The 12,500-nt window shown below is 37.1% G+C and overlaps 2 protein-coding genes and 1 pseudogene across 4 annotated transcripts in view; 2 read left to right on the plus strand and 1 right to left on the minus strand.

The window, feature by feature from the left end:
- Positions 1–5,177, plus strand: part of rasal3 (RAS protein activator like 3) — a 12,607-nt gene extending 7,430 nt beyond the window's left edge. For all 3 annotated transcript variants that reach the window (XM_060869130.1, XM_060869131.1, XM_060869132.1), the window contains 10 exons: positions 402–546; positions 880–1,024; positions 1,258–1,494; positions 1,978–2,179; positions 2,345–2,436; positions 2,610–2,892; positions 3,323–3,403; positions 3,564–3,754; positions 4,077–4,161; positions 4,444–5,177. In XM_060869130.1, the coding sequence (XP_060725113.1) occupies positions 402–546; positions 880–1,024; positions 1,258–1,494; positions 1,978–2,179; positions 2,345–2,436; positions 2,610–2,892; positions 3,323–3,403; positions 3,564–3,754; positions 4,077–4,161; positions 4,444–4,539 (1,557 nt within the window). In that variant the 3' untranslated portion in view covers positions 4,540–5,177. The remainder of the gene's footprint in view (positions 1–401; positions 547–879; positions 1,025–1,257; positions 1,495–1,977; positions 2,180–2,344; positions 2,437–2,609; positions 2,893–3,322; positions 3,404–3,563; positions 3,755–4,076; positions 4,162–4,443) is intronic.
- Positions 5,178–7,019: 1,842 nt separating this feature from the next.
- LOC132844796 (THAP domain-containing protein 2-like) lies at positions 7,020–8,395 on the minus strand (annotated as a pseudogene).
- A 2,331-nt stretch (positions 8,396–10,726) lies between these two features.
- Positions 10,727–12,500, plus strand: part of wiza (WIZ zinc finger a) — a 10,010-nt gene continuing 8,236 nt past the window's right edge. The window contains exons 1-3 of the mRNA XM_060869134.1: positions 10,727–10,842; positions 12,173–12,268; positions 12,398–12,500. The exon at positions 12,398–12,500 is cut by the window's right edge and continues 392 nt beyond it. Coding sequence (XP_060725117.1) covers positions 12,184–12,268; positions 12,398–12,500 — 188 coding nt within the window. The 5' untranslated portion in view covers positions 10,727–10,842; positions 12,173–12,183. The remainder of the gene's footprint in view (positions 10,843–12,172; positions 12,269–12,397) is intronic.

The raw sequence follows: 12,500 nt of genomic DNA on the forward strand, positions 1-12,500 counted from the left end.
TTGGATCTAAATAAATAAGCATGAAATCGGAAGAGTCAGAATGAACAAATTCAATTCAGTTTTAATTGTTTGCCTTTTTTATAAAATCCTAAAGAGAAACTCTCTGAGATGGAATAGGGAAGGAACTTAGAGAGGAACCTGGGTTTCATCCTTTGTTCAGAAGAACAGGAATCGCTGACCAAATATAGAACTTATAATATAATTAATATGTGCAACAAATGAGTAGAAAGTTAAGCTGAACATTTAACTGGTCGAATCCAAGACCAGCATGGTGCAGTCTGAAGTCTGATAGCTAGAGTGTAATTATTATTTTTATTTATTAGTCTTTTGAGGTTTAAGGTTAAGCTACAACGGGACTGAAATATTTTTGGTTTCTGTTTTCTTCTTTTCCTTATTCTTAGGAGTTCCTGATCAAGCTGGGTCACGCTGAAGTCCAGCGTTCAGGGGAGAAAGAGGCTCTAATCTTTAGAGAAAACACTTTGGCCACCAAAGCCATAGACGAGTACATGAAGCTGGTGGGGCAGAAATATCTCATCGATACTCTTGGTACAGAAAGTTCCAGATCAGTTTTATTAATCTGTCCCGGAGTTTATTTTCTCAGTGTTTTTGTAGGTCATTTTATTGCAACTTTTTCTGTTGGGAGGAAATAACTGAATATTATAGCTTATGTTTAAATGACTGCCTTTTAGAGTTCTGTATTTCTTTATGCTTTATTTTAGAGTTTATTACTAGTAGAGATTTTAAGAATTGTTGAAAGTGTTTAGACATTTTAGACCAGTTGTATTTACATTGATATGCAACTGTATGAACACACACCTTTTACACACCAGTTTATAAACTGTAAAGTCACCTGTTTGTTTCTCACATGCTGTTGAACAGGAGATTTCATCACTCGACTGTATGCAACCTCAGAAAGCTGTGAAGTCGATCCACAGAAATGTTCTGCGTCCGAGCTTCTCGTCAACCAGCGCCACCTGAAGGAAACATGTGGAGAAGTTGTGCGACAGATCACGGAGACACAAAGGTCTGACCTAAGAAAAGTAGAGTCTTGACTTTACTGCTCTAAAGGAGATTAGTGGTTTATATATGTAGTTTGTTCCCTGTTAAACTGAAGACTTTAACCTTTTATTAGCCTCAGAGCTCCAGTACAATGCTAAATTAGCTCCATTCTTCAGTACACTCTCCTTGTGATGCAGTTCTGTGAGTGTGTATGGTTTGGTTTTGTGATGCGCTCTGGTTGTCCTGCATCTCCTGCAGCTCTTTTCCAGTGGAACTGAATGAAATTTTCTCCAGCTGGGTGTGTGAATGTGAGGAACGTGGACGAGCGGACATCGGACACCGCCTCATTTCAGCATCTTTGTTCCTCCGGTTCCTCTGTCCAGCCATCCTCAGTCCCTCTCTTTTTGGACTGACCCAACCATATCCAGAACCCAATACACTCCGTACTCTGACTCTTACAGCTAAGGTGCTGCAGAACCTCGCCAACTTCACACCGTGAGTTAGAGGAACTTTTCTAACAATGCCACTTGAATTAGCATAAAGTATGCAGTCATTCAGCCGGTCTTCCTTTATTGAAATTATTATTATTGATTTATTTTAAAATATGTTTAATAGACACTGCAGTCAGTGTTGCACCACACACTCATTAGCTTGGTCAGCACTTCAGTTTGATGGAATTTGGATATTTTAGGAATTTAGATTACAGCGAAATGTTACATCACTAACAAACATGAGAACTTTGTAAATTATGATAAGGCCAAATACAAATGAGAAATCACATCTTCAATAAACACAAATTGTAGTCCAGAGAATGTGAAACTGACCAGAATAATCTAGTGACTGTTACATGACCCACACACAAACTAACCTAAAGTAATAAACTGAAATAAAACATCAACTTATCTTCAACTTCTATTTAGCAGACGAGACAAACACATTCGGTTCAGTGTTCTGTTGTTCGTTCTGTTTACACTATAGGTTTGGAGAGAAAGAAGAGTACATGCTGTTCATGAATGAGTTCCTGGAGGAACATTGGGATGATATGAGGACTTTCTTGCAGAAAGTATCAAACCCTGACAGTGAACTAGAGATGGCTCGGTTTGATGGCTATGTAGATCTTCCTTTATGCCTCTCTGTGCTTCACAGCCTGCTGGTGGATATCATCTCCCCAATGAAACTGGTAATAAATACATCAGCTTAAATTAAAGGAAGAAAAGGCTTTCTTTAGATAACTGCTGGAACACTTTACTTGAAAATAATTTGAACTAAAATTCTCTTAGAATCCATCTTCATTTTAATTCTGCAGGGACCTGAAACACTAAACACCAAACTCTTTCCTTTTCAGGAAACTATAAACAACCTGCAGCCGCTACCCTCCATCCTGAACCAGATCACAGAGGATCTCGGCCCAGACGTTCCCCGGATTATCTGCAGCAGGTGATGGGAAAAGCTCTGGGAACCTCAGCAACTTCTAATCAGGAGTTTAAATGTGTAAATGTATTAGGGAATGCCTAGGAGTGGGAACGGCTCAGTGTTCAGCAGTGTAATTGTGATCAGGAGTGGGATTGTTGAGAATTTCTGAGTAGTGTGTGTTTGTTTTGTTCATTCAGGTACATTAGTGAAACAGCCAAGCCCACATACGTTCCTCCCAGAGATCTCCACAATTTCAGCCCACTGAACACGTCCCTTCAGCAACTGCCCACAAATCCACGCACCACACATGTCAAGAGCAAACGGAAGCAGGTGACAAGGACACAGAGTGTCCCTGCCTCTGAGAGACACCACCGCCATCCTCTGAAGAGAACAACCAGCAACACTGACTTGACCGAGACACCTGATAACCACTATGAGGAGAACCCAGAGAAACACATGGAGATCTCACCACCACAGCAAGTGAGGGTTTTAGGACATTAGGGATCTTTAAAGTATTTAGCACAAGTTCACTTGTTCCTCCAACCGTTTAAGGTTATTTAACCCTAAGCCTAACAATAACACTTACCCTAACCCTAACACTTACCCTAACCCTAGGTTATTTAACCCTAACCCTAGGTTATTTAACCCTAACCCTAATTATTTAACCCTAACCCTAGGTTATTTAACTCTAACCCTAGGTTATTTAACCCTAACCCTAATTATTTAACCCTAACCCTAGGTTATTTAACCCTAACCCCACTCTGTATGTGTTGTTTATGTGATACTTTACAGGAGTGTCCCTTATATATATTGTTTATTTTGGCAGAATCATTCTGATAAGAGAAGGAGCAACTGTAAATGTGGTGATGTAGTGATGTACATTCCTCCCTGTGTGTGTGTGTGTGTGTAGAACTCGACTAATAAACCTGCACCCGCTCCTGTTCCCTGGATCAAAGAGCATGTTCAGACTGAGACAAGCCTGCTGGAAAAGGTGTGTGTCGTCGTCTCCAGTGTTAAAGCCACTGAGCTTTTACTTCAGTTCAGTACTTTTAGTTCAGTCCCTAAAACCACTGCTGTCTCCAACACCTGCTTTGTGCCATGTGACAGATTTTGGATAGATGTGTGTGTGTGTGTGTGTTTGTGTTTCCCAGTATGCTCAGGAGTTGTGTGAGCTGCGTTTGGGGGTGGATCAGGTGACAGACCGTGAGCTGGAGATGGCAAAGCGATTGGAGGATTTCATTGCTGTGAGTCAGGAGCATCAGACACAGCTGCAGGCCGAAGTGCAGGAACTGCGCAGTGTGTTAGTGCTGAGAGAAGAGCAGCTCGCTAGTGCCACCTTCAGGTAACACTCTCTCTCTCTCACACACACACATTCTCACACACTCACACTCTCTCACACACACACACACTCACATTCTCTCACACACACACTCTCTCTCACACACACACTCTCACACACACACTCACATTCTCACACACACACACACTCTCTCTCACACACACACTCTCTCTCACACACACACATACACACTCACATTCTCACACACTCACACGCACACACACACTCTCACTCACACTGTGTGTATGTGTATGTGTGTGTGTGTGTGTGTGTATCACCTGCCCTAAATATTAGTGTATTTCTATGAGGTTTTGTCTGTGTGTAGATTGGGTGTGATTGAGGAGGAGCGTGAGGAGGATGAGAGGAAGCTTAGTGTTGCTCTGGCTGCAGCTGAACGCATGAATGTGTTGGTAAGTATGTGAAGCTTTATTATTATTATTATTATTATTATTGTTGTTGTTGTTGTTGATGGTTATTGTTCTGCATGTGTTTTTGTGTACATGCATGCTTGCGTGTGTTTTTGTGTGTGCATTTGTATGCGTGTGTGTGTGTATGCGTGTGTGTGTGTGTATGCATGTGTATGTGTGTGTATGTGTGTTTATGTGTGTGTGTATGCGTGTGTATGTGTGTATGCGTGTGTATGTGTGTGTTTGTGTGTTTATGTGTGTGTGTATGCGTGTGTGTGTTTTCAGGAGGAGCAGTTTGCTCGTCTATTAAAAGACATGCAGCAGCTGAATACAGTTCATAGTGATGACCTGAGCACATCACACAGGAGTGAGACACCTTGACAGTGAGACACCTTGACAGTGAGACACCTTGACAGTGAGACAGTGTGTATGATGTCATAATGGGTGTCTAAGTGTTTTTACCCAAAATCCTTTACATATAGTTTTTGCTTCTGTGATGTTACACTGTGAAGTAGTTAGTGATATTGTGTTAAAGTTCAAAGTGTTCATGGTTGTGTGTCACTCTTACTTATTAGTAAAACAAACAAACACAAAGTGTGTGTGTTTGTGTGTGTGTGTGAGAGAGAGAGTAAACTCAGCAGTGCAGTGAAACATTATTTTCTTCACAATTCTGCAGTTGAACATTTTCTTAATGTTTCTATACAGAAAATTTTCAGTTCCTTCAGAATTCAATGTGTCCAGTGTTCTGAGAAGGTTTTTTATGTAATGTTTATAAAGTCATAATGCACTGTAATAATAACCCTGAGGCTTTACGTCACAAGTTTTTACAGTGTCATTTCTTGCTTGTACAATTCTGAAGTTTTCACAATCAGATTCTGCAGTTCAACTTTACAGACTCCGTGATGACATCACAGTTTATCCTGATTGGCTGGATTCTCTGCTGACAACCAGTTTTTTGTGTGTTTTTAATGATTACACTTTAAAATCTGTTATCTTTAATAAATTCCTATTTGAATCCATTTGCTTTAATGTGACAGTAAAGTTATACACCATATAATCTGTTATCCTGTAACTATTATCCTAATCTTATCTGCTGATGTGAGTGAAAAAATCTTTATGCACCTCTCTTGTGTTTGTGTGTGTGTGTGTGTGTGTGTGTGTGTGTAGCATCACTACACTCTAGCATTTAGTTTGTAAATGTGTAATTTACAAGCATACATGCAGAAATAATACTGTGCTGTTTTCACAAAACAATTGGTGTAATGCCTGTGAAGTGCAGCCTCATGTAATCTGTATAAAATGGATGAGATATGATGAGATATGATGAGATATGATGGATAGTTAAGAGTGAGCCAGCCGGCTTCCCTAAATATGCCACTAATAAGAAACACAATTCCGCCTTCAAACAGCCTCCATATCCACTATGGACTTTAGATTTCACCTCTAACCCTAAGTGATGTGCAAGGGGTTTTGGACGGTTATATTGTTATATATAAATGCTCTCGACTGCTGAAAGTTATATTGATAATAAGAATGTTAAATTTGTGTTGGGCAAAAATCTCATTTTAAGTTCAAATTTCCAAATGTTTTATAAACAGATATACAGCGATCTCAAGTTGTGAAGACAGGCAAGAATGATTTCTCCAACCCCCACCCCCAACCCCCACCCAAACACAGCAATGGGGGTGTTGTGTTTGTTAAGGATCACAGAACACAATTTAACCAAATACAAAGTATTTATTAGAGAGAGAGAGAGAGAGAGAGAGAGAGAGAGAGAGAGAGAGAGAGAGATTATGACTGCACCATCTCAGGGCCCCCAGTTTGAGAACCACTGGCCCTACACTACTTGTTCTGAGCAGGTGTTGTCAGTGAACAGGCTGTAAAACTGTTGGCTAAGTTACAGACACTCATGAAAAACTCCTGCTGATGATCTGGGAAACGTCTCTAACAGCAGTCACAATGTCATTGTTTGTGTCAAACACGTTGTGAATTAGTTGTAACATTAAACAGGAGATCATGACTTACTCTGTGCTCAAAGTGATGCTCACAGCTCCAGGGCTTTTCTCTGTGGGTGAACGAGGATGATGATGAACAATTCCAGGATCTGCTTTTTTTTCATTGGTTGTTGTGTTAAATCTTACCCAGATACAATAGTGCTATTTTCTGATTGGCTGATAAGTGTCAGGCATATATCTATGCTAAGAGCATAGATATATACACTAGATGTTGCCTTGGTTACAGCAGTACGAATGCGTCAACTGAGCCGCCATCTTGGTACAGGGGACCCCGCCTCTTAATGCATCAGCGTCAATGTAGGCAAAGAAATAAAATCACCATAAATCGTCATGAATGCCATTTCTAGATTTTTTTGTTCATTCCAAAGGTCAGACATGTATTTATCATTAAGTCCAGAGAAAAAATTTGATATTAAGGTTTTGATATTAAGATAATCTACTTTTTCACAATATAATACATAGTGCTAGTAGGTGTAAGTTTATTACTTACATTCTTCCACTTGAGTAAACTTCATATGAACAATCACTACTTACCTTATAGCCTACTGCATGTAACACTGCTACAATGGTGTGACTATACATGTTCATTTAAACATTTAAATTGTGTTGGTTTATTAAATATGATACACAAAGCAATTTGCAGGTGGAAGCAAATCACAAATTTGAGAGGAACATAATGTGAAAGTTAGATAGTTGAGGTGCCAAAAACTGTTCAATCTTTTACTTATTCTTTTCCCGCAATATTTTTGCAACATTAAATAAGTAAAGTCACATAAACCAAAAAAAGCCACAAAGTTTGACTTTGAGGCTGAACTGCCAACCTAACTGGTGACATCCTTCCAGAGACATATTTCAGATTGATTTAGAGACAACTTGATCATATGCATTTGAGAGGGAGAATCGAGTCAGCCAACCAGAGTAGAAATTCAGCTTTTGCTCCAGTTCCTCCGTCAGCATCTTATTTTTTAAATCCTCCAACAAGGAGCTAACTGTCTTCTTTTTTCTTCTTTCCCTGTCCTTCGCATTTCTAAGTCCTGTTGTAACTTCTCCACGTTCTCCTGAGACACAACCAACTTCTCTTTTGCTTTAACTGGGTCAAAGGCATACGTATGATCCTGAAAAATATTTACAAACTCAGTAACTTTAATCGTGTATCCTAACTTCTTAAAATGTCACTGTTACATCCACCAAGCATCCAAAGGTGTTTAAATCATTTCACTTACTATGAATGACTGATCAAAGAGGTCTGGTCTTACAAACCACCTGACAGGTGTGCTGGACAATGGGTGTGGAGATTCTTCAGTTGCTTTGTTTGATGTTCTGCTTAACCTGGATGAACTCGGCTGCTGGAGAAAAGGGAAATTGTTTGAGCTTATAGGAACACATAATAAATTACAAAACGTTGTGTTAAAAAAAATGCTGTGACAAACCTTTGAAAGTTAAAAATGGATGGGGTTGCTTCTTGCCGTAAACGGATGGTCTGCCCAGTCCTGTCAAAATCTTCGGGCCGAAAATGACAGCTGCACAGTACGGTGAGGTATTTTGGCTCGAAGCTCTCTCTCCTGAGTGTTATTGTCCATGACTGACGTCTCTGTTTATCACTTGTGAATCTACAAACAGATTCAGATTCTGATTATTTTATTTAATGCCATGTCAGCAATCAAAGCTATTTTCATGGCAAAAATTCAATTACAAAAACACAAATATCATAAAAATACAATAAAAACAAAACAAATATAAACAGCAAGTCATATTATACATTTTTTTATTAACATAAGATAAAAAAAAATCCAAACCGTTTTCAGACATAATGATTAAATATGTCTTTAAGTGAAGTAAGTTGATAAAAGAGCGTTCCGCTTGTGTTAAGTCCAGGACAATCTAATAAAATATGTTTGACAGATAAGGGAATCTTACAGAACATAAAGTTGGGTCTTTTCACCTTTAAGCAAAAAAGCATGGGTCAATTTTTAATGTCCTTATTAAGAGCTTCGGGTCCTACAAACATTGTCTGTTTTCCTGTCAAAAACTAATGAGTAACTAGCATGGATTAGCTGTGGTTGTTAACCAAGGACTAAAACAAACCAAACGGAACAAGAAATATAATTTCCTAATCTTTAAAAACATAAAACACATTCTCACTTGTGTAATGTAATCACTTACTGTCTGGTTTTTAGATTTATTTCGTTTGAACATCCAAACACAGCACAGAAGTCCGGCATCGTCCATGGATTTGAGGTAAAGGAGCACTGTACAAAGATGGCGGCGGTTTTGACGCATTTTTAGGACCCAAGTCAAGAAGCTTTTATTGTCATTTCAACCATATATAGCTGTTGCAGTACATAGTGAAATGAGACAACGTTTCTCCAGGATCAAGGTGCTACATAGAAACAAAGACAGGGCTAAAGACTTGTAAGTAGTCTTAGCCACATAAAGTGCAACTGTGCAACCTGGTGCAAACAGTGCAGGACAAGACAAACAAGACAGACAAGACAGTGCAGGACAAAAGACAGTGCAGGACTAAAGACAGTGCAGGACCAGACAGTGCAGGACAAGACAGTGCAGGACAATGACAGTGCAGACACAAGTTACAAGACAATACAAAAAGTACAAAAAATGCAGTACACAAAAGACAATAAATAGTAAACAGTCACAGAAACAGCGCCGACCGACCAGTGTTAATACTGTATGTGTTAATATAGTATGTGCGAAATGGCTGAGATATTGTACAGTATGTGCAAAAACGGCTGAAATGTTGGGATATCTAGGATACCCAAGGCGATATCTAGTGTATAGATATCTATGTAGTGTATATATCTATGTATATATCTATGTAGTGTATATATCTATGTAGTGTATATATATCTATGTAGTGTATATATCTATGTAGTGTATATATCTATGTAATGTATATATATCTATGTAGTGTATATATATCTATGTAATGTATATATATCTATGTAGTGTATATATCTATGTAGTGTATATATCTATGTAATGTATATATATCTATGTAGTGTATATATCTATGTAGTGTATATATCTATGTAATGTATATATATCTATGTAGTGTATATATATCTATGTAATGTATATATATCTATGTAGTGTATATATCTATGTAGTGTATATATATCTATGTAATGTATATATATCTATGTAGTGTATATATATCTATGTAGTGTATATATCTATGTAGTGTATATATCTATGTAATGTATATATATCTATGTAGTGTATATATCTATGTAGTGTATATATATCTATGTAATGTATATATATCTATGTAGTGTATATATATCTATGTAGTGTATATATATCTATGTAATGTATATATATCTATGTAGTGTATATATCTATGTAGTGTATATATATCTATGTAATGTATATATATCTATGTAGTGTATATATATCTATGTAGTGTATATATCTATGTAGTGTATATATCTATGTAATGTATATATATCTATGTAGTGTATATATCTATGTAGTGTATATATCTATGTAATGTATATATATCTATGTAGTGTATATATCTATGTAATGTATATATATCTATGTAGTGTATATATATCTATGTAATGTATATATATCTATGTAATGTATATATATCTATGTAGTGTATAGATATCTATGTAGTGTATATATCTATGTATATATCTATGTAGTGTATATATCTATGTAGTGTATATATCTATGTAATGTATATATATCTATGTAGTGTATATATCTATGTAGTGTATATATCTATGTAATGTATATATATCTATGTAGTGTATATATCTATGTAGTGTATATATATCTATGTAGTGTATATATATCTATGTAATGTATATATATCTATGTAGTGTATATATATCTATGTAGTGTATATATCTATGTAATGTATATATATCTATGTAATGTATATATATCTATGTAGTGTATATATATCTATGTAATGTATATATATCTATGTAGTGTATATATCTATGTAGTGTATATATATCTATGTAGTGTATATATCTATGTAATGTATATATATCTATGTAGTGTATATATCTATGTAGTGTATATATATCTATGTAATGTATATATATCTATGTAGTGTATATATATCTATGTAGTGTATATATATCTATGTAGTGTATATATCTATGTAGTGTATATATATCTATGTAATGTATATATCTATGTAGTGTATATATATCTATGTATATATCTACGGACTAAGAGCTCCAGGTGAGACGCGCTTGATTCCTGCCCGTTTCCATAGAGACAGCGGTGCGGACTGATACATTTTGGGCGCTGCGGCTTATTAAATATATGATAAATAGTCCGTTTTTCTGCGTGACAAAAGACCAACATGAGGGACCGTCACGTTAATGTCTACGTCCAGTGAAAATGTAAAGATTTTACTGCTTTCTGTCAATCTTTCTGTGCTGTTTCTTTACCCCTTATTGCACTGCTATTTTGTTTTCACCTTAATTTGTTTTTAAAATATTCAAAATCTCATTCTACAGAACTTTTTTGATCAGTTATCGAATCGATTATTTCTGCCTGCTGCCGCAGACCGATCGTGCTGTAGCGATTACTCTTGCCGTAGTTCGATCGTGCTGTAGCGATTAATCAGGACTTCCTGTCTCGTCTGATCCCAAACAATAGCACTGTGTTGCTAACACACACACAGGTAAAGTACATCTTTAAACGCTGGCAAATTATTATTCTTATTTTTGTTTGTCATTATTTTATGCACCAAATGCACAGTGAGAATGATCGGTGTGTTGGAGATAATTTAGTATTTTAAACTCTGATTAGCGACACGATGCTAGTCACTAAAGCGTGGGCTCGTTATTACACTTCATTGTGTTTTATAACCGTGTGGTCGTGAGTCCGAATCATCAAAGGCTTTTATTACGATTAAAAATGATGGAAACTTACACGCAAATCTGCATAAAAATAAAGATTAATAATCGAAATGATCGAAGTTTAAACTGCAGAAGTTTTTAAGCTGGTCTTAAAACAGTAATTTTATTTATTTAGACTAATAGTTATTATTACTTTATTATTCTCAGCAATAACTCATTATTACGCACCAATTATTTTAAATAAACAAGAAACTGTACAGTTTGTAAATTTGAATCTTAGAAACATTACAAAAGATCCTTAAAAGAAACATAACTACTAAGCAGCAGAGAGATAGATAGAGAGAGTGAGAGAGAGTGAGAGAGAGTGAGATAGAGAGAGATAGATAGAGAGAGTGAGAGAGAGTGAGATAGAGAGAGAGATAAAGCAACAAAATAATGCCGTTTATCATCTACCAGAAGTGCAAATAGAACAATGTGCAGAGATATATATGTGTGTGTGTGTGTGTGTGTGTGTGTGTGTGTGTGTGTGTGTGTGGAACAAACAAAGCTGTCAGTTAGCATGCGCAGAAGAACATATAGTTATATATAGTTCTACATAAAGTTGTATATATTACACAATGTGTGTAAAAAAAAAAATCTATTTACGTATGTAAATAAATGAAGAGGTTTGTGTTCAGCCCAAACCTCAGTGCTGCTTGAGTCATGTTACACCAGTAACCAAGATAATACACACTGAATATACAGATCATACACATGTAGAGAGAACTAAACTAAGCAATGGATTTACAGTGACATAAATTTAGAATAATATAATTATGTAGTGAAGACATAACACACACAGGGTGTACAGGGTGGTGCAGAACTGCAGGTGATTACAGACAGTGAAGGATCAGTGACACATCAGTGTCCTAGTGGTGTGTAGAGTTCAGTGGGTCCTGTATCTCTTCCTGGATAGGAGGAGTTTGAACGGTCTGTGACTCAGTCAGAGGAGTCCTTGATGATGTTGAGTGAACTGCTGTGTAATTATAAACACCATCATCACACACAGGAACACGTGACATTTTTGAGCTCTGGTGGTGTGTAACTGTGTGTAAGATTCTCTCACAGCACTGGAGATAAGGTTGGTCACCTTCACTCTGATTCTCTCTATAGTGGGAGGAGTCATGGAGATGGGTGGAGAAATGGCACAAAAGAATGATGCTGAGGTTGCTGTTAGTGAGCAGGGAACAGGTGATGATGATTCTGAGTGTAAGTACACACACACACACACACACACTCAAAGTGCTATGTTTAACTGTGTTCACAGAGCTCTGATGATTTCATATCAACCAGGTTGTGCAGATTTCACACTGTGTGTTTGTGTGTTTGCTTCAACAGCAGCCACACATGTGTGTGAAGTGTGTGGTATGTGTTTTGAAACCAGGCGAGGGTTATCGAGCCATGCCCGCTCTCACCTCCGTCAGCTGGGGGTATGTGTGTC

This window comes from Tachysurus vachellii, chromosome 4 (assembly GCF_030014155.1).
Source record: "Tachysurus vachellii isolate PV-2020 chromosome 4, HZAU_Pvac_v1, whole genome shotgun sequence".
NCBI lineage: Eukaryota > Metazoa > Chordata > Actinopteri > Siluriformes > Bagridae > Tachysurus > Tachysurus vachellii.